Consider the following 21,750-nt stretch of genomic DNA (forward strand, 5'->3'; position numbering starts at 1 on the left):
AACATGAATACAGGCCCTGACTACTATACAACATGAATACAGGCCCTGACTACTATACAACCTGAATACAGGCCCTGACTACTATACAACATGAATACAGGCCCTGACTACTATACAACCTGAATACAGGCCCTGACTACTATACAACCTGAATACAGGCCCTGACTACTATACAACCTGAATACAGGCCCTGACTACTATACAACCTGAATACAGGCCCTGACTACTATACAACCTGAATACAGGCCCTGACTACTATACAACATGAATACAGGCCCTGACTACTATACAACCTGAATACAGGCCCTGACTACTATACAACATGAATACAGGCCCTGACTACTATACAACCTGAATACAGGCCCTGACTACTATACAACCTGAATACAGGCCCTGACTACTATACAACCTGAATACAGGCCCTGACTACTATACAACCTGAATACAGGCCCTGACTACTATACAACATGATGAATACAGGCCCTGACTACTATACAACATGATGAATACAGGCCCTGACTACTATACAACCTGAATACAGGCCCTGACTACTATACAACCTGAATACAGGCCCTGACTACTATACAACCTGAATACAGGCCCTGACTACTATACAACCTGAATACAGGCCCTGACTACTATACAACCTGAATACAGGCCCTGACTACTATACAACATGAATACAGGCCCTGACTACTATACAACCTGAATACAGGCCCTGACTACTATACAACATGAATACAGGCCCTGACTACTATACAACCTGAATACAGGCCCTGACTACTATACAACATGAATACAGGCCCTGACTACTATACAACCTGAATACAGGCCCTGACTACTATACAACATGAATACAGGCCCTGACTACTATACAACATGAATACAGGCCCTGACTACTATACAACATGAATACAGGCCCTGACTACTATACAACCTGAATACAGGCCCTGACTACTATACAACATGAATACAGGCCCTGACTACTATACAACATGAATACAGGCCCTGACTACTATACAACCTGAATACAGGCCCTGACTACTATACAACATGAATACAGGCCCTGACTACTATACAACATGAATACAGGCCCTGACTACTATACAACATGAATACAGGCCCTGACTACTATACAACCTGAATACAGGCCCTGACTACTATACAACCTGAATACAGGCCCTGACTACTATACAACATGAATACAGGCCCTGACTACTATACAACCTGAATACAGGCCCTGACTACTATACAACATGAATACAGGCCCTGACTACTATACAACCTGAATACAGGCCCTGACTACTATACAACCTGAATACAGGCCCTGACTACTATACAACATGAATACAGGCCCTGACTACTATACAACCTGAATACAGGCCCTGACTACTATACAACATGAATACAGGCCCTGACTACTATACAACATGATGAATACAGACCCTGACTACTATACAACCTGAATACAGGCCCTGACTACTATACAACATGAATACAGGCCCTGACTACTATACAACATGAATACAGGCCCTGACTACTATACAACCTGAATACAGGCCCTGACTACTATACAACATGATGAATACAGACCCTGACTACTATACAACCTGAATACAGGCCCTGACTACTACGTGAGTTGTGACAGATTAGATTTGTACCTTTTTGCTTCAACACCAGGCAAGCCTGTCAACAAGAGATCAGCATGTTGACATAACAGTCTCTCTCACACACACACAGAGAGAGAAACACACACACACACAGAGAGAGAGAGAAACACACACACACACACACAGAGAGAGAGAAACACACACACACACAGAGAGAGAGAGAAACACACACACACACACACACAGAGAGAGAGAGAGAAACACACACACACACACACACACACAAAGAGAGAGAAACACACACACACACACAAAGAGAGAAACACACACACACACAAAGAGAGAGAAACACACACACACACAGAGAGAGAGAGAAACACACACACACACACAGAGAGAGAGAGAAACACACACACACACACACACACACACACACACAGAGAAAAGCTACCTTGAAGAGTGTGACAGAGATTTCTACGTTTTCCGGTACAGGCCACACCACCACTCCTCGGTAGGGGTTCTTGATGCCTGGCTGCCAGCTGTGAGCCTGGGGAGAGAATGAGAGTGTTTATTTATTTACCTTTTCTATTAGAACAACATTGTATTTCGCCATAATATTTTGTGAGTGTAACGTTTACTGCACATTTACTGATTATTTCTATTTAGTTTATAATCTATTTCACCTGCTTCTGCAATGTTAACATATGTTACCCATGTCAATAAAGTCATTTTAATTGAATTGAGAGAGAGAGAGACAGAGGGAGACCGAAAACACAATATATACACTTTAAAAATCACTAAATACAACATCAAACATTTACACAGACAGAAACTCATTTAGGGTGAAGACCCAAACGGTTGCCAAGGTGCAGATCAACAGGTAAACTCTGAAGAAATATGATAGAAAGCTGTCCACTATACATCTCCACAGTGATTTAGCCTACTTCCTACTTCCTACTTCCTACTTCCTACGACCAGGTCCAGCTAAACAGCCTAAAGTGCTACCAAGACAAAACACACACCTTGGAGGATTTCCGTCGGCTCCTGCGAGTCCACACCACTACCAGCTTGTCTGGTTGCCTGGAAAAGAACAGAGGAAGGAGGAGGGATGAGAAGAGGACAGTGTGGAGGAAGGAGGAAGGAGGAGAAGAGGACAGTGTGGAGGAAGGAGGAAGGAGGAGAAGAGGACAGTGTGGAGGAAGGAGGAGGGATTAGAAGAGGACAGTGTGGAGGAAGGAGGAAGGAGGAGAAGAGGACAGTGTGGAGGAAGGAGGAAGGAGGAGAAGAGGACAGTGTGGAGGAAGGAGGAGGGATGAGAAGAGGACAGTGTGGCGGAAGGAGGAGGGATGAGAAGAGGACAGTGTGGAGGAAGGAGGAGAAGAGGACAGTGTGGAGGAAGGAGGAGAAGAGGACAGTGTGGAGGAAGGAGGAGAAGAGGACAGTGTGGAGGAAGGAGGAGAAGAGGACAGTGTGGAGGAAGGAGGAGGGATTAGAAGAGGACAGTGTGGAGATGATCATATCACAGATTACAGATTTAATAACGGAAAGAACAAAAGTTTGACTTGTGTCCCCAGTAACCTCGTCTTTCCACGTCTTTCCATGATTCAATGGATCGTATTTTATAAAGGCCCTTTTTACATCAGCAGACGTCACAAGGTGCTTCACAGACACCCAGCCGAGACCCTCAATTCCTAATGCTCTGTGTGATACTATGTGACACTATGAGACACAATGTGACACTATGAGACACTATGAGACACAATGTGACACTATGTCCATACGATGTTTGGTTACGTTCGACAACCAAACACACTCCCCTGACCACAACCAAACACACTCCCCTGGAAACAATCAGACACACTCCCCTGGAAACAACCAAACACACTCCCCTGACCACAACCAAACACACTCCCCTGGAAACAACCAAACACACTCCCCTGGAAACAACCAAACACACTCCCCTGACCACAACCAAACGCACTCCCCTGACCACAACCAAACACACTCCCCTGACCACAACCAAACACACTCCCCTGACCACAACCAAACACACTCCCCTGACCACAAATAAAAAGAGAGAAAACAGAGAGAAAGAGAATAGGGCGACTGCAAGTGGAGGCCCCACACAGAGAAGATATTGTCACAAGACAGAAGGCATGGCATAAATGAGAGAGAGAGAGAGAGAGAGAGAGAGAGAGAGAGACAGGGACAGAGAGAGACGCACGTCATGTCCGACCCCCAGGCTGTTCCGTACACAGTGTACAATTCTCACCATTCATCTTCTGACCATCCAACTAAGACTGCTTGATTTCTAGCTGAGTTTCTCTCATCCTCCCTCAGAAGACCATCGCTTGAATAGTCCGAATTAATCTAACTCAAGAAATCGGTCATTAATTGACGTTCTTGTCCAAGAGATCTTTACAATCATTTCGCTACATCTGCAATAACATCTGTTAAATATGTATGTGACAAATACAATTAGAATTGATGCAGTATTTTTCAATGAAAATAATTGCATGAAAATGAGTCTCCACCTGTTGAATGACAACAATGACTTAATTGAAGAATCCCTACTGCAAAACACCAGTCTCAACGTTAACAGTGAAGAGGCGACTCAAGGATGCTGTCCTTCTAGGCAGAGTTCCTCTGTCCAGTCTCAATGTCAACAGTGAAGAGGCAACTCTGGGATGCTGTCCTTCTAGGTAGAGTTCCTCTGTCCAGTCTCAACATCAACAGTGAAGAGGCGACTCCAGGATGCTGGCCTTCTAGGCAGAGTTCCTCTGTCCAGTCTCAACAGTGAAGAGGCGACTCCAGGATGCTGGCCTTCTAGGCAGAGTTCCTCTGTCCAGTGTCTGTGTTATTTTGCCCATCTTAATCTTTTATTTTTATTGGCTAGTCTGACATGTCTTTTTCTTTACAACTCTGCCTAGAAGGCCAGCATCCTGGAGTCGCCTCTTCACTGTTGATGTTGAGACTGGACAGAGGAACTCTGCCTAGAAGGCCAGCATCCCAGAGTCGCCTCTTCACTGTTGATGTTGAGAATGGACAGAGGAACTCTGCCTAGAAGGCCAGCATCCTGGAGTCGCCTCTTCACTGTTGATGTTGAGAATGGACAGAGGAACTCTGCCTAGAAGGCCAGCATCCCGGAGTCGCCTCTTCACTGTTGACGTTGAGACTGGTGTTCTGCAGGTACTATTTAATGAAGCTGCCAGTTGAGGACTTGTGAGGCGTCTTTTTCAAATCAAATGGTATTTGTCACATTCACATGGTTAGCAGATGTAGCGAAATGCTTGTGCTTCTAGTCCTGACAATGCAGTAATAACCAACGAGTAATCTAACCTAACAATTCCACAACTACTACCTTATACACACACAAGTGTAAAGGGATAAAGAATATGTACATAAAGATATATGAACGAGTGATGGTACAGAACGGCATAGGCAAGATGCAGTAAATGGTATAGAGTACAGTATATACAGTGGGGCAAAAAAGTATTTAGTCAGCCACCAATTGTGCAAGTTCTCCCACTTAAAGATGAGAGAGGCCTGTAATTTTCATCATAGGTACACTTCAACTATGACAGACAAAATGAGAAAAATAAATCCAGAAAATCACATTGTAGGATTTTTTATGAATTTATTTGAAAATTATAATGGAAAATAATTGTTTAGACTGACGAGTTTCAGAAGAAAGTTCTTTGTTTCCGGACATTTTGAGCCTGTAATCGAATCCACAAATGCTGATGCTCCAGATACTCAACTAGTCTAAAGAAGGCCAGTTTTATTGCTTCTTTAATCAGAACAGTTTTCAGCTGTTCTAACATAATTGCAAAAGGGTTTTCTAATGATCAATTAGCCTTTTCAAATGATAAACTTGGATTATCTAACACAACGTGCCATTGGAACATTGGAAATATAAAATATATTTGGATTTGGTTACTACATGATTCCAAATGTGTAATTTCAGTGATGGTTGCTGATGATGGGCCTCTACGCCTATGTAGATATTCCAATAAAAATCAGCTGTTTCCAGCTACAATAGTCATTTACAACATTAACTATGTCGACACTATTCCTGATCAATTTGATGTTATTTTAAAATGGACAAAAAAAGTGTTTTCTTTCAAAAACAAGGACATTTCTAAGTGGCGGTAGTGTATACACACACTGTCCCTCACTAACATACAGTGGGGCAAAAAAGTATTTAGTCAGCCACCAATTGTGCAAGTTCTCCCACTTAAAAAGATGAGAGAGGCCTGTAATTTTCATCAAGTACACTTCAAATATGGCAGACAAAATTAGAAAAAAAATCCAGAAAATCACAATGTAGGATTTTTAATGAATTTATTTGCAAATTATGGTGGAAAATAAGTATTTGGTCAATAACAAAAGTTTCTCAATACTTTGTTGTATATCCTTTGTTGTCAATGACAGAGGTCAAACGTTTTCTGTAAGTCTTCACAAGGTTTTCACACACTGTTGCTGGGGTCTGGGGATCTCATCTCGGTACCTAATGGCAGTTAGGCTACCTTTGGCGAGCACATGGAGGGCTGTGCGTCCCCCAAAGAAATGCCACCCCACACCATGACTGACCCACTGCCAAACCGGTCATGCTGGAGGATGTTGCAGGCAGCAGAACGTTCTCCACGGCGTCTCCAGACTGTCACGTCTGTCACATGTGCTCAGTGTGAACCTGCTTTCATCTGTGAAGAGCACAGGGCGGCAGTGGCGAATTTGCCAATCTTGGTGTTCTCTGGCAAATGCCAAACGTCCTGCATGGTGTTGGGCTGTAAGCTCAACCCCCACCTGTGGACGTCTGTTTCTGACCGTTTGAGCAGACACATGCACATTTGTGGCCTGCTGGAGGTCATTTTGCAGGGCTCTGGCAGTGCTCCTCCTTGCACAAAGGCGGAGGTAGCAGTCCTGCTACTGGGTTGTTGCTGATGTGACTATTGAAAATCCCTTTAACATTGAGAGAGACTCTGGTGACGTCAAAAGATGGGAAACCGAACCATATTTCTGTTATCCAACCAGTTTGAGAGAACGAGAGAGGATGAGGGAGCGAGAGAGGATGAGAGAACGAGAGAGAGAGAGGGAGAACGAGAGAGAGGACGAGAGAGAGAGGGAGAATGAGAGAGAGGGAGAACGAGAGAGAGGACGAGAGAGAGAAAGGGAGAATGAGAGAGAACGAGAGAGAGAGAGAGGGAGAACGAGAGAGAACGAGAGAGAGGATGAGAGAGAGGATGAGAGAACGAGAGAGAGAGGACGAGAGAACGAGAGAGAGGACGAGAGAACGAGAGAGAGGACGAGAGAACGAGAGAGAGGACGAGAGAGGATGAGAGATCGAGAGAGGATGAGAGAACGAGAGAGGATGAGAGAACGAGAGAACGAGAGAGAGAGAACGAGAGAGAGAGAACGAGAGAGAGAGAGAACGAGAGAAATGATGAGAGAACGAGAGAGGACGAGAGAACGAGAGAGAGAGAGAGAACGAGAGAGAGAGAACGAGAGAGAGAGAACGAGAGAGAGAGAGAGAACGAGAGAGAGAGAACGAGAGAGAGAGAAGGAGAGAGAGAGAACGAGAGAGAGAGAGAGAGAGAGAGAGAACGAGAGAACGAGAGAGAGAGAACGAGAGAGAGAGAACGAAAGAGAGAGAGAGAGAGAGAGAGAGAGAGAGAGAGAGAGAGAGAGAGAGCGAGAGAGAGAGCGAGAGAGAGAGAGAGAGGACGAGAGAGAATGAGAGAGCGAGAGAGAGAGAGAACGAGAGAGAGAGAGAGGACGAGAGAGAGAGAGGACAAGAGAGAGAGAGGACAAGAGAGAGAGAGGACGAGAGAGAGAGAGGACGAGAGAGAGAGAGGACGAGAGAGAGAGAGGACGAGAGAGAGAGAGGGCGAGAGAGAGAGAGGGCGATAGAGAAAGAGAGAGAGGACGATAGAGAAAGAGAGAGAGGACGAGAGAGGACAAGAGAGAGGACGAGAGAGAAAGAGTGAGAGAACGAGAGAGAGAGAACGAGAGAGAGAGGACGAGAGAGGACGAGAGAGAGAGGACGAGAGAGAGAGGACGAGAGAGAGAGGACGAGAGAGAGAGGACGAGAGAGAGGACGAGAGAGAACGAGAGAGAACGAGAGAGAACGAGAGAGAACGAGAGAGAGAGGATGAGAGAGAGAACGAGAGAGAGAGGATGAGAGAGAGAACGAGAGAGAGGATGAGAGAGAACGAGAGAGAGGATGAGAGAGAACGAGAGAGAGAGAGGATGAGAGAGAACGAGAGAGAGAGAGGATGAGAGAGAACGAGAGAGAGAGAATGAGAGAGAACGAGAGAGAGAGGATGAGAGAGAACGAGAGAGAGAGGGGATGAGAGAGAACGAGAGAGAGAGAACGAGAGAGAACGAGAGTGGGGGCTCAGAGATCTCTAGGAGTCTACACTCAGCAGGCAAGCAGACACACAGGATGTGGTAACTTGGAAGTGGAGGGCGTGATAGGATATCATGGTTAACTATCTGTACTCTCGGAGGAAGTACTTCAGATATTATATTACAGTGCTTTGTGTGTGTCACAGAAAGGAACAGGAAGAGAATTTAGATGGGAGGAAGTTTGGGGGGGGGGTAGAGAGAGCGAGAAAGAAAGAGGGAGAGTGAGGTAGAGAGAGAGAGCGAGGGGGAGTGAGGTAGAGAGAGAAAGAGAGGGGGGAGTGAGGTAGAGAGAGCGAGAGGGGGAGAGAGGTAAAGAGAGAGAAAGGAGGTAGAGAGAGAGAGAGAGAGAGAGAGGGGGGGTGAGGTAAAGAGAGAGAGAGGGGGAGTGAGGTAGAGAGAGCGAGAGAGGGGGAGTGAGGTAGAGAGAGCGAGAGAGGGGGAGTGAGGTAGAGAGCGCGAGAGAGGGGGAGTGAGGTAGAGCGAGCGAGAGAGGGGGAGTGAGGTAAAGCGAGAGAGAGGGGGAGTGAGGTAAAGAGAGAGAGAGGGGGAGTGAGGTAAATCGAGACAGAGAGAGGGGGAGTGAGGTAAAGCGAGAGAGAGACAGGGGGAGTGAGGTAAAGCGAGAGAGAGACAGGGGGAGTGAGGTAAAGCGAGAGAGGGGGGGAGTGAGGTAAAGCGAGAGAGGGGGGGAGTGAGGTAAAGCGAGAGAGAGAGAGGGGGAGTGAGGAAAAGAGAGAGAGGGGGGAGTGAGGTAAAGAGAGAGAGAGGGGGAGTGAGGTAAAGAGAGAGAGAGAGAGGGGGAGTGAGGTAAAGAGAGAGAGGGGGGATAGAGGCTGAAATGTATAGGGAAATTAATATCAAAGGGAGGATGGTTGGGGGTGGTGAGGTAGAGAGAGGGGTGGTGAGGTAGAGAGAGGGGGGGTGAGGTAGAGGAGGGGGGGTGAGGTGAGGTAGAGAGAGAAAATAATGGTGTTCCAAAAAAGGTCCAGTTGCCAGGACCACAAATATAAATTCCATCTAGACACCGTTGCCCTAGAGCACACAAAACTATACATACCTTGGCCTAAACATCAGCGCCACAGGTAACTTCCACAAAGCTGTGAACGATCTGAGAGACAAGGCAAGAAGGGCCTTCTATACCATCAAAAGGAACATACAATTAGACATACCAATTAGGATCAGGCTAAAAATATTAATATCAGTTATATCAATATTAATATCTGGGGTCCACTCACCAACCAAGACATCACAAAATGGGACAAACACCAAACTGAGACTCTGCATGCAGAATTATGTAAAGAAATATCCTCCGTGTACAACGTAGAACACCAAATAATGCACGCAGAGCAGAATTAGGCCGATACCCACTAATTATCAAAATCCAGAAAAGAGCCGTTAAATTCTACAACCACCTAAAAGGAAGCGATTCCCAAACCTTCCATAACAAAGCCATCACCTACAGAGAGATGAACCTGGAGAAGAGTCCCCTAAGTAAGCTGGTCCTGGGGCTCTGTTCACAAACACAAACACACCCTACAGAGCCCCTGGACAGCAGCACAATTAGACCCAACCAAATCATGAGAAAACAAAAAGATAATTACTTGACACATTGGAAAGAATTAACAAAAAAACAGAGCAAACTAGAATGCTATTTGGCCCTGAACAGAGAGTACACAGTGACAGAATACCTGACCACTGTAACTGACCCAGACTTAAGGAAAGCTTTGACTATGTACAGACTCAATGAGCATAGCCTTGCTATTGAGAAAGGCCGCCGTAGACAGACCTGGCTCTCAAGAGAAGACAGGCTATGTGCTCACTGCCCACAAAATGAGAGAGGTAGGGAGGTTGGGGGAGGTAGAGAGAGGTAGGGAGGTTGGGGGAGGTAGAGAGAGAGAGAGAGGTAGGGAGGTTGGGGGAGGTAGAGAGAGAGAGAGAGGTAGGGAGGTTGGGGGAGGTAGAGAGAGGTAGGGAGGTTGGGGGAGGTAGAGAGAGAGAGAGAGAGAGGTAGGAAGGTTGGGGGAGGTAGAGAGAGAGAGAGGTAGGAAGGTTGGGGGAGGTAGAGAGAGAGAGAGAGGTAGGAAGGTTGGGGGAGGTAGAGAGAGAGAGAGGTAGGGAGGTTGGGGGAGGTAGAGAGAGGCTGAAATGTATCCTGCATTATCCCATCCATACTAGAACTCCCTCTCTCCCCCTCCCTCCATTGGAGTAAACAAGCTTATATTTTTGGTGCTGATGGGGTACGACAGTTGAACTAAGGTCATGAGCCATTTATAAGTTATATTCTTTAGGTCCCCCCCTTTACCTCCAGAACAGCCTGAATTCTTCAGGGCATGGATCCTACAAGGTGTGGTGTTCAAACATTTCTCAGTTGGTATGAAGGGACCTAACGTGTGCCAGGAAAACCTTCCCCACACTATTACACCGCCGACACCAGGCAGGAAGCCAAATCCTGACTCTGCCATCAGCGTGATGCAACAGGAACCGGGATTCGTCAGACCAGACAGTGTTTTTCCTTCAGTGTTGGTGATGTCCACTGGAGTCACTTCTTGTTTTTATCTGATAGGAACGTCCATCCGTGACAACGACCAACGAGTTGTGTGTTCCGAGATGGCGTTCTGGACACCAATGTTGTACTGGCTGTTATTTGCCTGTTTGAGGCCCGTCTGTTAGCTTGAACAATTCTAGCCGTTCCGCTTGGTCCTCTCTCATCAACAGGCTGTTTTCACCCACAGGACTGTATGGGACTGGATATTTTATGTTTGTTGCTAGATTCTCGGTAAACCTGAGACCCTGTCGTGTGTGTAAAAAGCCCAGGATGCCGTCTGTTTCTGAGACACTGGTTATGGCCAGCCTGGCACCTGACAATCACACCACGCTCAAAGCCACTTCGGTGGCCCATTCTAACGTTCAATCAAACAGTAACTGAATGCCTCGAAGCCTGTCTGGCTGCTTTTACAGACTCACTGTCTGTAGGAGTGAACCATTTTTTTTGTGAACAGGATGGTGTACCTAATACTGTCCATTGAGTGTATAGGGCCCTTTTTTCTCTCTCTCTCTCGTCTGTTAAGGTTTTCGTTCTCAAGATCAAACTTTACAATAGAAAAATTTTATGTAAGTCCACAACAGGATAAACCACATCAGGAGAACACTTCAGGTCTGGGAACAAGATGGGGCGGCAGGGTAGTCTAGTGGTTAGAGCGTTGGATTAGTAACAGAAGGTTGCAAGTTCAAACCCCCGAGGCGACAAGGTACAAATCTGTCGTTCTGCCCCTGTTCCTAGGCTGTCATTGAAAATAAGAATTTGTTCTTAACTGACTTGCCTGGTTAAATATAGGTAAAATATATATATAATTATTGGGGTGGGTGTAGTTACCTTTTCACTCCAGTGTGCACCTAGGAAGAGGTGTTTTTGTAGCACACGTGATTGCTAGAGTTAGCAAAACAAACACCCCCTGGATTGATACAAATAATCATGATATCGTTTTGCTATGTAAGCATAGGCTACGTTGTAGTTGACGTTTAAATGAGGTTTATGAGAAAGGCTTCCCATCTACCAGAAGATCATTCATTAGCATCATCGCTAACGGCGACACAAAGTGGTCGCACCACACATACAGACGGGGAATTCTCATTGGCTCTTCAGAAAGTTGCAGGAAATACCAATCACTTGATGCATTCTGTTCATGTCTTATGATAAACTTGGGCAAAATAATACATTTTGTATGCAGTTAGTTTGATTCCATAATAAATTCAATACATTTAGTTTGATTCCATAATAAATTCAATACATTTAGTTTGATTCCATAATACATTCAATACATTTGTTGAATATTGTTCAAGTCAGTTTTATTGTCTGGATTCCGTCCCCATTCTAAAGCTACAAAATGTTTTACTTTTTGAGCGACCCAACCAAATTCACATAGAAATGTGTGTTATAGATCCGTCACTCTCACTGAAAACAAGTCTAGGAAGCCGGTAGATCTGTTCTATGTGCCCTATTTCTATCTTTCACGTTCTTAAGATTTGTTTTTGCATCTTTTTCTTTCAGTTTTGTTCACCAGCTTCAAAACAGACGAAAAAATACAATATTTATGGAAAATATATTGTTTCACCGCGGTTTAGTGGTGACAATATACTTGCTTGTTTTGTGATATAAACTTAAAATTAGGCGAACCATTAGAATTTCATCAAACAGGAAATGGCGGAGCGATTTCTGCATAGTGCATCTTCAACAGTAAAAATATAACAAAAGAAAGCCTAGTTGTCAAAATTCATGACAATCACTGAATTAGGTTGCACTTCAAAAGATCTTGAATCCCCATGTTAGATGAAACACCAGTATTTATTGAATACACAGTTTTTAATAAAGCACTGAATTAGGATCTTGAATCCCCATGTTAGATGAAACCCCAGTATTTATTGAATACACAGTTTTTAATAAAGCACTGAATTAGGATCTTGAATCCCCATGTTAGATGAAACCCCAGTATTTATTGAATACACAGTTTTTAATAAAGCACTGAATTACAGAAAAATGTTATTTTCTACTGCATGACGCCGCAAAAACAAATGATTGGTCTGGTGTCACCAGTGGAACGTGTTAGTTTGGATCCCTGGAGTTGCCTTGTTGGCAGTGTGTTACGGGACTGTACTAGACCCTTGAGCCCTAGACAGCAGCAGAGATATAGAGCCAACACACACCACTCAGAGAACTAGACCCTTGACCCCTAGACAGCAGCAGAGATATAGACCCAACACACACACACCACTCAGAGAACTAGACCCTTGACCCCTAGACAGCAGCAGAGATATAGACCCAACACACACACACCACTCAGAGAACTAGACCCTTGACCCCTAGACAGCAGCAGAGATATAGAGCCAACACACACCACTCAGAGTAAGAGGTGTGGTGATGACAGAGCCAACACACCACTCAGAGTAAGAGGTGTGGTGATGACAGAGCCAACACACCACTCAGAGTAAGAGATGTGTTGATGAAACAGAGCCAACACTGAGTGGATGTATTAGAGTGTCCAGTGAGGAGTCAAGCACCTCTCTGATCAGTGTGTGTGTGTGTGTGTGTGTGTGTGTGTGTGTGTCATCTACTTGCTTTGGCAATTTTTATTTTATTTGACCTTTGTTTAACTAGGCAAGTCAATTAAGAACAGATTCTTATTTACAGAGACAACAGACCCCGGCCAAACCTGGAGGACTCTGGGCCAATTGTGCGCCGCCCTATCGTACTCCAAAAATCACGGCCGGATGTGATACAGCTTGGATTCGAACCAGGGACTGTAGTGACGCCTCTTGCACTGAAATTCAGTGCCATAGACCGCTGCGCCCCCCGGGAGCCCTAAAATGTTAACATAGACTACAACTCAAAAGCTTGAAGGCCAGCATCCCAGAGTCACCTCTTCACTGTTGATGTTGAGACTGGTGTTTTGCGGGTCCTATTTAATGAAGCTGCCAGTTGAGGACTTGTGAGGAGTCCGTTTCTCAAACTAGACACTCTAATGTACTTGTCCTCTTGCTCAGTTGTGCACCGGGGCCTTCCACTCCTCTTTCTATTCTGGTTAGAGACAGTTTGCTCTGTTCTGTGAAGGGTGTAGTACACAGTGTTGTACAAGATCTTCAGTTTCTTGGCAATTTCTCGCATGGAATAGCCTTAATTTATCAGAATAAGAGTAGACTGACGAGTTTCAGAAGAAAGTTCTTTGTTTCTGGCCATTTTGAGCCTGTAATCGAACGCACAAATGCTGATGCTCCAGATACTCCACTCGTCTAAAGAAGGCCAGTTTTATTGCTTCTTTAATCAGAACAACAGTTTTCAGATGTTCTAACATAATTGCAAAAGGGTTTTCTAATGATCAATTAGCCTTTTAAAATGATAAACTTGGATTAGCTAACACAACATGCCATTGGAACAGGAGTGATGGTTGCTGATAATGGGCCTCTGTACGCCTATGTAGATATTCCATTTAAAAAATCTGCCGTTTCCAGCTACAAGTCATTTACAACATTAAGAATGTCTACACTGTATTTCTGATCAATTTGATGTTATTTTAATGGACAAAAAAATTGCTTGTCTTTTAAAAACAAAGACATTTCTAAGTGACCCCAAACTTTTGAACGGTAGTGTGTGTTTCCCATGCCAATAAAGCCCTTGAACTGAATTGAAGTTGAGAGAGAGACAGGCACTATGGTTTCTGCTGAGTCTCTTCCTCTCCTCCTCCCACTGACTGGCTCTCTGGCTTCTGTAATGGAAATGTCTCTTTTATTGAGCTTCAGCCATAAAAACCTATTTTATTGGCCCCATTCTGGCACAGCAGAGCTTCAGACTGGCAGTCTGTAGAGAGACCCGTAGAGACGGGCAGTCTGTAGAGAGACCCGTAGAGACTGGCAGTCTGTAGAGAGACCCGTAGAGACTGGCAGTCTGTAGAGAGACCAGTAGAGACTGGCAGTCTGTAGAGAGACCAGTAGAGACTGGCAGTCTGTAGAGAGACCCGTAGAGACTGGCAGTCTGTAGAGAGACCCGTAGAGACTGGCAGACTGTAGAGAGACCCGTAGAGACTGGCAGTCTGTAGAGAGACCCGTAGAGACTGGCAGTCTGTAGAGAGACCCGTAGAGACTGGCAGTCTGTAGAGAAACCCGTAGAGACTGGCAGTCTGTAGAGAGACCCGTAGAGACTGGCAGTCTGTAGAGAGACCCGTAGAGACTGGCAGTCTGCAGAGAGACCCGTAGAGACTGCCAGTCTGTAGAGAGACCCGTAGAGACTGGCAGTCTGTAGAGAGACCCGTAGAGAGCAACAGAGAGAGAGCGAAAGAGAGCAAGAGACAGAGAGACACAGAGAGAGAGGAGACAGAGAGACACAGAGAGAGAGGAGACAGAGAGACACAGAGAGAGAGGAGACAGAGAGACACAGAGAGAGAGGAGACAGAGAGACACAGAGAGAGAGGAGACAGAGAGACACAGAGAGAGAGGAGACAGAGAGAGAGAGGAGACAGAGAGAGAGAGGAGAGAGAGAGAGAGAGGAGAGAGACAGAGAGAGGAGAGAGACAGAGAGACACCCAGAGAGGAGACAGAGAGACAGAGAGAGAGAGGAGACAGAGAGAGAGAGGAGAGAGACAGAGAGAGAGAGGAGAGAGACACCCAGAGAGGAGACAGAGAGACAGAGAGAGAGAGGAGACAGAGAGAGAGAGGAGAGAGACACACAGAGAGGAGAGAGACACAGAGAGAGAGGAGACAGAGAGACACAGAGAGAGAGGAGACAGAGAGACACAGAGAGAGAGAGAGGAGACAGAGAGACACAGAGAGAGAGAGAGGAGACAGAGAGACAGGAGACAGAGAGACAGGAGACAGAGAGACAGGAGACAGAGAGGAGAGAGACAGAGAGAGAGAGGAGAGAGAGACAGAGAGAGAGGAGAGAGACACAGAGAGAGAGGAGAGAGACACAGAGAGAGAGGAGAGAGACACAGAGAGAGAGGAGAGACACAGAGAGAGAGGAGACAGAGAGACACAGAGAGGAGACAGAGAGACACAGAGAGGAGACAGAGAGACACAGAGAGAGGAGACAGAGAGACAGGAGACAGAGAGACAGGAGACAGAGAGAGAGAGAGGAGAGAGACACAGAGAGAGAGGAGAGAGACACAGAGAGTAGCTAGCTAACTAGCATCTCCCAGTTTGATGCAGTCAAGACAGCTACTACGTAATCATATTGGATGATAACTACTGCGGTGTAGGCATTGCTGTGCATCTAGCCTACTGCGGTGTAGGCATTGCTGTGCATCTAGCCTACTGCGGTGTGCGCATTGCTGTGCTTCTAGCCTACTGCGGTGTAGGCATTGCTGTGCTTCTAGCCTACTGCGGTGTAGGCATTGCTGTGCTTCTAGCCTACTGCGGTGTAGGCATTGCTGTGCTTCTAGCCTACTGCGGTGTGCGCATTGCTGTGCTTCTAGCCTACTGCGGTGTAGGCATTGCTGTGCTTCTAGCCTACTGCGGTGTAGGCATTGCTGTGCTTCTAGCCTACTGCGGTGTGCGCATTGCTGTGCTTCTAGCCTACTGCGGTGTAGGCATTGATGTGCTTCTAGCCTACTGCGGTGTAGGCATTGCTGTGCTTCTAGCCTACTGCGGTGTAGGCATTGCTGTGCTTCTAGCCTACTGTGGTGTAGGCATTGCTGTGCTTCTAGCCTACTGCGGTGTAGGCATTGCTGTGCTTCTAGCCTACTGCGGTGTAGGCATTGCTGCGCTATTGTGAAGAAATATCCTAATAGTTTATCAACATTTTAAGCTAAAATGTTCTGATCTGTGGTATCAGCCTCATTCTTTAAAAAATAAAAAAGTGGTTATATTAATGTGGGATCTATCACATCCCATAACTGTCCCAGACTATGTTAGGAATATCTATTTCTCGCACAGAAGGACAAGTTGACCAACAGAATAGGTCAACTTTTGTACTATGTGGGAGAGTGGATTGGCAGAGTCCAGTGCTTCTGCTGGTCGTTAAGCCTACTCATCTTATTGGCTGATGAAAAGTCAAACGTGGACAGTTCTTTCACCTGCAGTCCACCTCAGAGCTGAGAGGCCTTCGAGAAGGATCATGTGACCAGCATTGGCTAATAAAAATGGAGATATCTGAGAGAGCCATGTGAGTGAGATGCTTAGGAGCACAGCGACTGGCAGCCAGGAAAAGGGAATTATCATTATTATATTCAGCCCGAGGGCACAACGGCCACTTTGGCCACAAGAGGCATGGATTATTTTAGGGGGAATTACGGCCACACAAGGGGGATGCAGCTGGGGAAAATTGAGGCCTGGTGAGAATATGATCAAGTGCTTGTCAAATTGTGAATGAGAGACTGATGAAGTGTGTGCAGCCTGCACAACAAACAAATCAGAGCTTGTGACTTTAATGAAACTTTCTCAGGTCTTTCTCAAGTCTTATCATACAGCCTTAGAATGTATTAAAATCAAAACATATAGCCCGATATTTTTATCACAACTAAAGTTTCATAAATAATGTTTCTCTGTTTACTGCTCAACACAGAATAACCACGTGTCCCTCAAATCAATTGGAGAAAATATCCTTTCTATTTTATTCAGCTTTGTTCAAATTTATTCTTCATACTATAAAATAATGACATTGAATTCGATTCAAATCTTGCTAACTGAACTAGTGTCGCCCACAGCCATATGGCACAGCCAGATCAGGACCTAACATAATGACAAGTCAGAGACCGCTATTCTGTTCTCCTGAAATAGACTACATTTTCTTCATATCATGCTTCTTTAGATCGGTCTAAAATTAGTAATGGATTTATGGTGAAGGTGTAGGCTATATTACATGAAGTTATTAGACTTTTTTTTAAATATAGATGTTCCAAAAGGTCAGTATCAGTGGCTTGTAGGCTGTGTGGAAGACAGAAGATGATAAATGTGTTTCAGGTAATTAAACGGTCAATTACTGTGAGACGGACAGATATTTGCTTGACGATCACAGGCTGACAAAATGTGATGGCCGCCGAGCCCTAGCCACGTCTCCCACGCTGAAAGACAGATGACTCTTAGGAACATGTGCTCGCCATAAGACAGACACAATGTCACAGCCATAAACAGCTTGCAACCGCCACAATCACACAGTAAAGATAAGCATTTTCCTGGTGGAAGTAAGGACGTAGCCGCCGGGTTGCCTGTGTGAGAGAGAGACTGTGTGTGTGTGAGAGAGAGAGACTGTGTGTGTTTGTTTGAGAGACTGTGTGTGTGTGTGTGTGAGAGAGAGACTGACAGGTGGCAGAGGAGTCCAGTGGGAGACTCACTTCTCAAACACTCATAGCCCTCTAATCTCTTCCTGAGACTCTCACACTGTGTGTGTGTGTGTGTGTGGTGTAAAACAGAGAGAGCTGGTAGCTGTTAGTGGGATTGAGAGACTGTGCGTTGACGATCAGACAGAACCCCGTGTACAGAACCAGAGACCCCCGTGTACAGAACCAGAGACCCCCGTGTACAGAACCAGAGACCCCTGTGTACAGAGAGAGGGGGTAGAGACGGATAGAGACGGAGAGAGAGGGGGATAGAGACGGAGAGAGAGGGGGGTAGAGACGGATAGAGACGGAGAGAGAGGGGGATAGAAAGAGCGAGAGAGAGGGGGATAGAAAGAGCGAGAGAGAGGGGGATAGAAAGAGCGAGAGAGAGGGGAATAGAAACGGAGAGAGAGGGGGATAGAGACGGAGAGAGAGGGGGATAGAGACGGAGAGAGAGGGGGATAGAAAGAGCGAGAGAGAGGGGGATAGAAAGAGCGAGAGAGAGGGGGATAGAAAGAGCGAGAGAGAGGGGGATAGAAAGAGCGAGAGAGAGGGGGATAGAAAGAGCGAGAGAGAGGGGGATAGAAAGAGCGAGAGAGAGGGGGATAGAAAGAGCGAGAGAGAGGGGGATAGAAAGAGCGAGAGAGAGGGGGATAGAAAGAGCGAGAGAGAGGGGGATAGAAAGAGCGAGAGAGAGGGGGATAGAAAGAGCGAGAGAGAGGGGGATAGAAAGAGCGAGAGAGAGGGGGATAGAAAGAGCGAGTGTGTGAGTATAATGTTTATTGTTAAATATTCTTGTTTATTATCTACTTCACTTGCTTTGGTAATGTTAACATATGTTTCCCATGCTAATAAAGCCATTAAATTGAATTGAGAGAAAGGTTGTGGCTTTTGGAGACAGGAAATGCTGTGGTAAACAGAAGAGCAGATTTCTGGATTGGCATTCTCTGGAAGCTGACTCAGGGACTTTACAGAAGACCCTGACAGAAGACCCTGATGAAGGCATATCAAAACAAATTTGTCACATGCGCCGATTACAACAGGTGTAGGTAGACCTTACAGTGAAATGCTTACTTACAGTACAAGCCCTTAAACAAGCCCAGTTCAAGAAATAGTGTGAAAATATTTTCTAAATAAACTAAAGTAACAAAAAAGAGGCGAGAGGAGGTTTTAGAGAGAGGCAAGGCGAGAGGAGGTTTTAGAGAGAGGCGAAAGGAGGTTTTAGAGAGAGGAGAGAGGAGGTTTTAGAGAGAGGCGAGAGGAGGTTTTAGAGAGAGGCGAGAGGAGGTTTTAGAGAGAGGCGAGAGGAGGTTTTAGAGAGAGGCGAGAGGAGGTTTTAGAGAGAGGAGAGAGGAGGTTTTAGAGAGAGGCGAGAGGAGGTTTTAGAGAGAGGCGAGAGGAGGTTTTAGAGAGAGGCGAGAGGAGGTTTTAGAGAGAGGCGAGAGGAGGTTTTAGAGAGAGGAGAGAGGAGGTTTTAGAGAGAGGCGAGAGGAGGTTTTAGAGAGAGGCGAGGTGAGAGGAGGTTTTAGAGAGAGGCGAGGCGAGAGGAGGTTTTAGAGAGAGGCGAGAGGAGGTTTTAGAGAGAGGCGAGAGGAGGTTTTAGAGAGAGGCGGTTTTAGAGAGAGACGAGGAGAGAGGCGGTTTTAGAGAGGCGAGGAGAGGAGGTTTTAGAGAGAGGCGAGGCGAGGAGGTTTTAGAGCGAGGAGAGGAGAGAGGAGGTTTTAGAGCGAGGCGAGGAGAGAGGAGGTTTTAGAGCGAGGCGAGGAGAGAGGAGGTTTTAAAGCGAGGATAGAGGAGGTTTTAGAGCGAGGAGAGAGGAGGTTTTAGAGCGAGGAGAGAGGAGGTTTTAGAGCGAGGAGAGAGGAGGTTTTAGAGCGAGGAGAGAGGAGGTTTTAGAGCGAGGAGGTTTTAGAGCGAGGAGAGAGGAGGTTTTAGAGCGAGGAGAGGAGAGGAGGTTTTAGAGCGAGGAGAGGAGAGAGGAGGTTTTAGAGCGAGGAGAGGAGAGAGGAGGTTTTAGAGAGAGGAGGTTTTAGAGCGAGGAGAGGAGAGAGGAGGTTTTAGAGCGAGGCGAGGAGAGAGGAGATTTTAGAGAGAGGGGCGAGGAGTGAGGAGGTTTTAGAGAGAGGCGAGGAGAGGACGGACGCAAGGAATAGATGAGAGACCAATTGAGAAAGAGCGTGTGTGTGGCTCTGTCACCCATTGATTCAGTGTTAAATACTGATCACACTTCAGCCATGGGAAAACACACCTCTCTCTGACACACACACCCCACTCCCCTCAGACAGGCTTTCTTGAGAAGAGAGTCAAACCCACACCCCTCAGAGAGGCTTTCTTGAGAAGAGAGTCAAACCCACCCCTCTGAGAACACAATAAACTGTTCTGACAGTAGCTCCCATCCCCTCTCCTCCCATCCCCTCTCCTCCCATCCCCTCTCCTCCCATCCCATCTCCTCGCTCGAAGACAGGCATTTTTGTCATGCCATTCTCCAACACGTTAACATCTGTCCCGGATCGCAGGCGTGTTAGAATGCCAGTGGCTCAGGGCACGCTACTACTGAAACACATCTGCAGGCTGTGTCCCAACTCTACTGTCTATTTCCTTACCTAAACACTACAATACTCACTACCAGCCCTTCCTGTGTGTGGTGTGTGTGTGTGTGTGTGTGTAGTCAATGTCCCAACTAACCATTTCTTCGTGGATTCCACCATCAACTCCTGATAGGAAGCCACGAACTGAAACTTGGACGCGTGCTTCCCCACACGTTGTAATCTTTTCCACACAGATGCCATGATATTTCTTTAGGGGGGAAAAGGACCCTTTATGTTTTTAACTGGTGCTTCCTTTCTGTCGATTTTCCCGTCCGACTCACTTCAAAGTGTTAAATGTGTCCAAACAAATCCAAGCTGCTGCGTCGACACACATAGTTCATATTTGATCAGAAAAATAGAAAATGGGGGACAATCCAAAAGTCAGCGGTTTCTCTCGCGGTGGAGGAGACATGCCGTCAAAAACGTCCAGAAAAAAACACATTGAAGGCTTGTGGAATCTCTGCCTCGGTGGCTGTCACATCTGCCGCGGTGCATGCTGGTAAATGTAGTGAAGATTACCGTTCCAGAATAATGCAAAAGCCAGGTATTCCTTATCCTTTGTCTCGAACAACCTATAGAGGAGAAAGGAACAGAGTTACAAGCAGCGTTGGAGGGAGAGCAGAGGGGGGGGATGCCTGCTGTAAAGAACACACCCCAAATGCTGCAGTCGTACCTGTGACTTGTATGTCACCACACACACACACACGTGAAAATATATACATACGGTATGGGCAAACCCACAGCATAATACCTGTTCTTAGACCGCTATGGCAAGACTACTCTATTTGGACCAGGACCACTGAAACACAGCATAATACCTGTTATTAGACCGCTATGGCAAGACTACTCTATTTGGACCACTGAAACACAGCATAATACCTGTTCTTAGACCGCTATGGCAAGACTACTCTATTTGGACCACTGAAACACAGCATAATACCTGTTCTTAGACCGCTATGACAAGACTACTCTATTGGGACTACGACCACTGAAACACAAGACTGTCATCATAGCTTGTGGATCTCAGATCGTCATTTGGCCATTCCACTCCCCATTCCTTGGGGTAGACCACACCACACCATCACCACACCATCACCACGTCCTAAAACTATACTACCGGTATTACAATTTAGCTAGAATACCGTTAGATTTGTTTAATCATCAGCAGATGAATAATGTACTGACCCATGGTCCACCTGGTCCAGAGCAGTAACTGTACTGACCCATGATGCACCTGGTCCAGAGCACTAACTGTACTGACCCATGATGCACCTGGTCCAGAGCAGTAACTGTTCTGACCCATGATCCACCTGGTCCAGAGCAGTAACTGTACTGACCCATGAT

General features: G+C 46.1%; 1 protein-coding gene across 1 annotated transcript in view; it reads right to left on the minus strand.

The window, feature by feature from the left end:
* Window positions 1-20,986, minus strand: part of LOC139396491 (EH domain-binding protein 1-like) — a gene marked incomplete at its 3' end in the record, with an annotated part of 81,089 nt that extends 60,103 nt beyond the window's left edge. Inside the window, exons 1-3 of the mRNA XM_071143513.1 lie at window positions 20,504-20,986; window positions 2,633-2,690; window positions 2,062-2,157 (exon numbers count right to left, since the gene is read on the minus strand). Coding sequence (XP_070999614.1) covers window positions 2,062-2,157; window positions 2,633-2,690; window positions 20,504-20,607 — 258 coding nt within the window. The remainder of the gene's footprint in view (window positions 1-2,061; window positions 2,158-2,632; window positions 2,691-20,503) is intronic.
* Between the last annotated feature and the right edge of the window lie 764 nt (window positions 20,987-21,750).

Source organism: Oncorhynchus clarkii, unplaced genomic scaffold (assembly GCF_045791955.1).
Source record: "Oncorhynchus clarkii lewisi isolate Uvic-CL-2024 unplaced genomic scaffold, UVic_Ocla_1.0 unplaced_contig_7012_pilon_pilon, whole genome shotgun sequence".
Taxonomy (NCBI): Eukaryota; Metazoa; Chordata; class Actinopteri; order Salmoniformes; family Salmonidae; genus Oncorhynchus; species Oncorhynchus clarkii.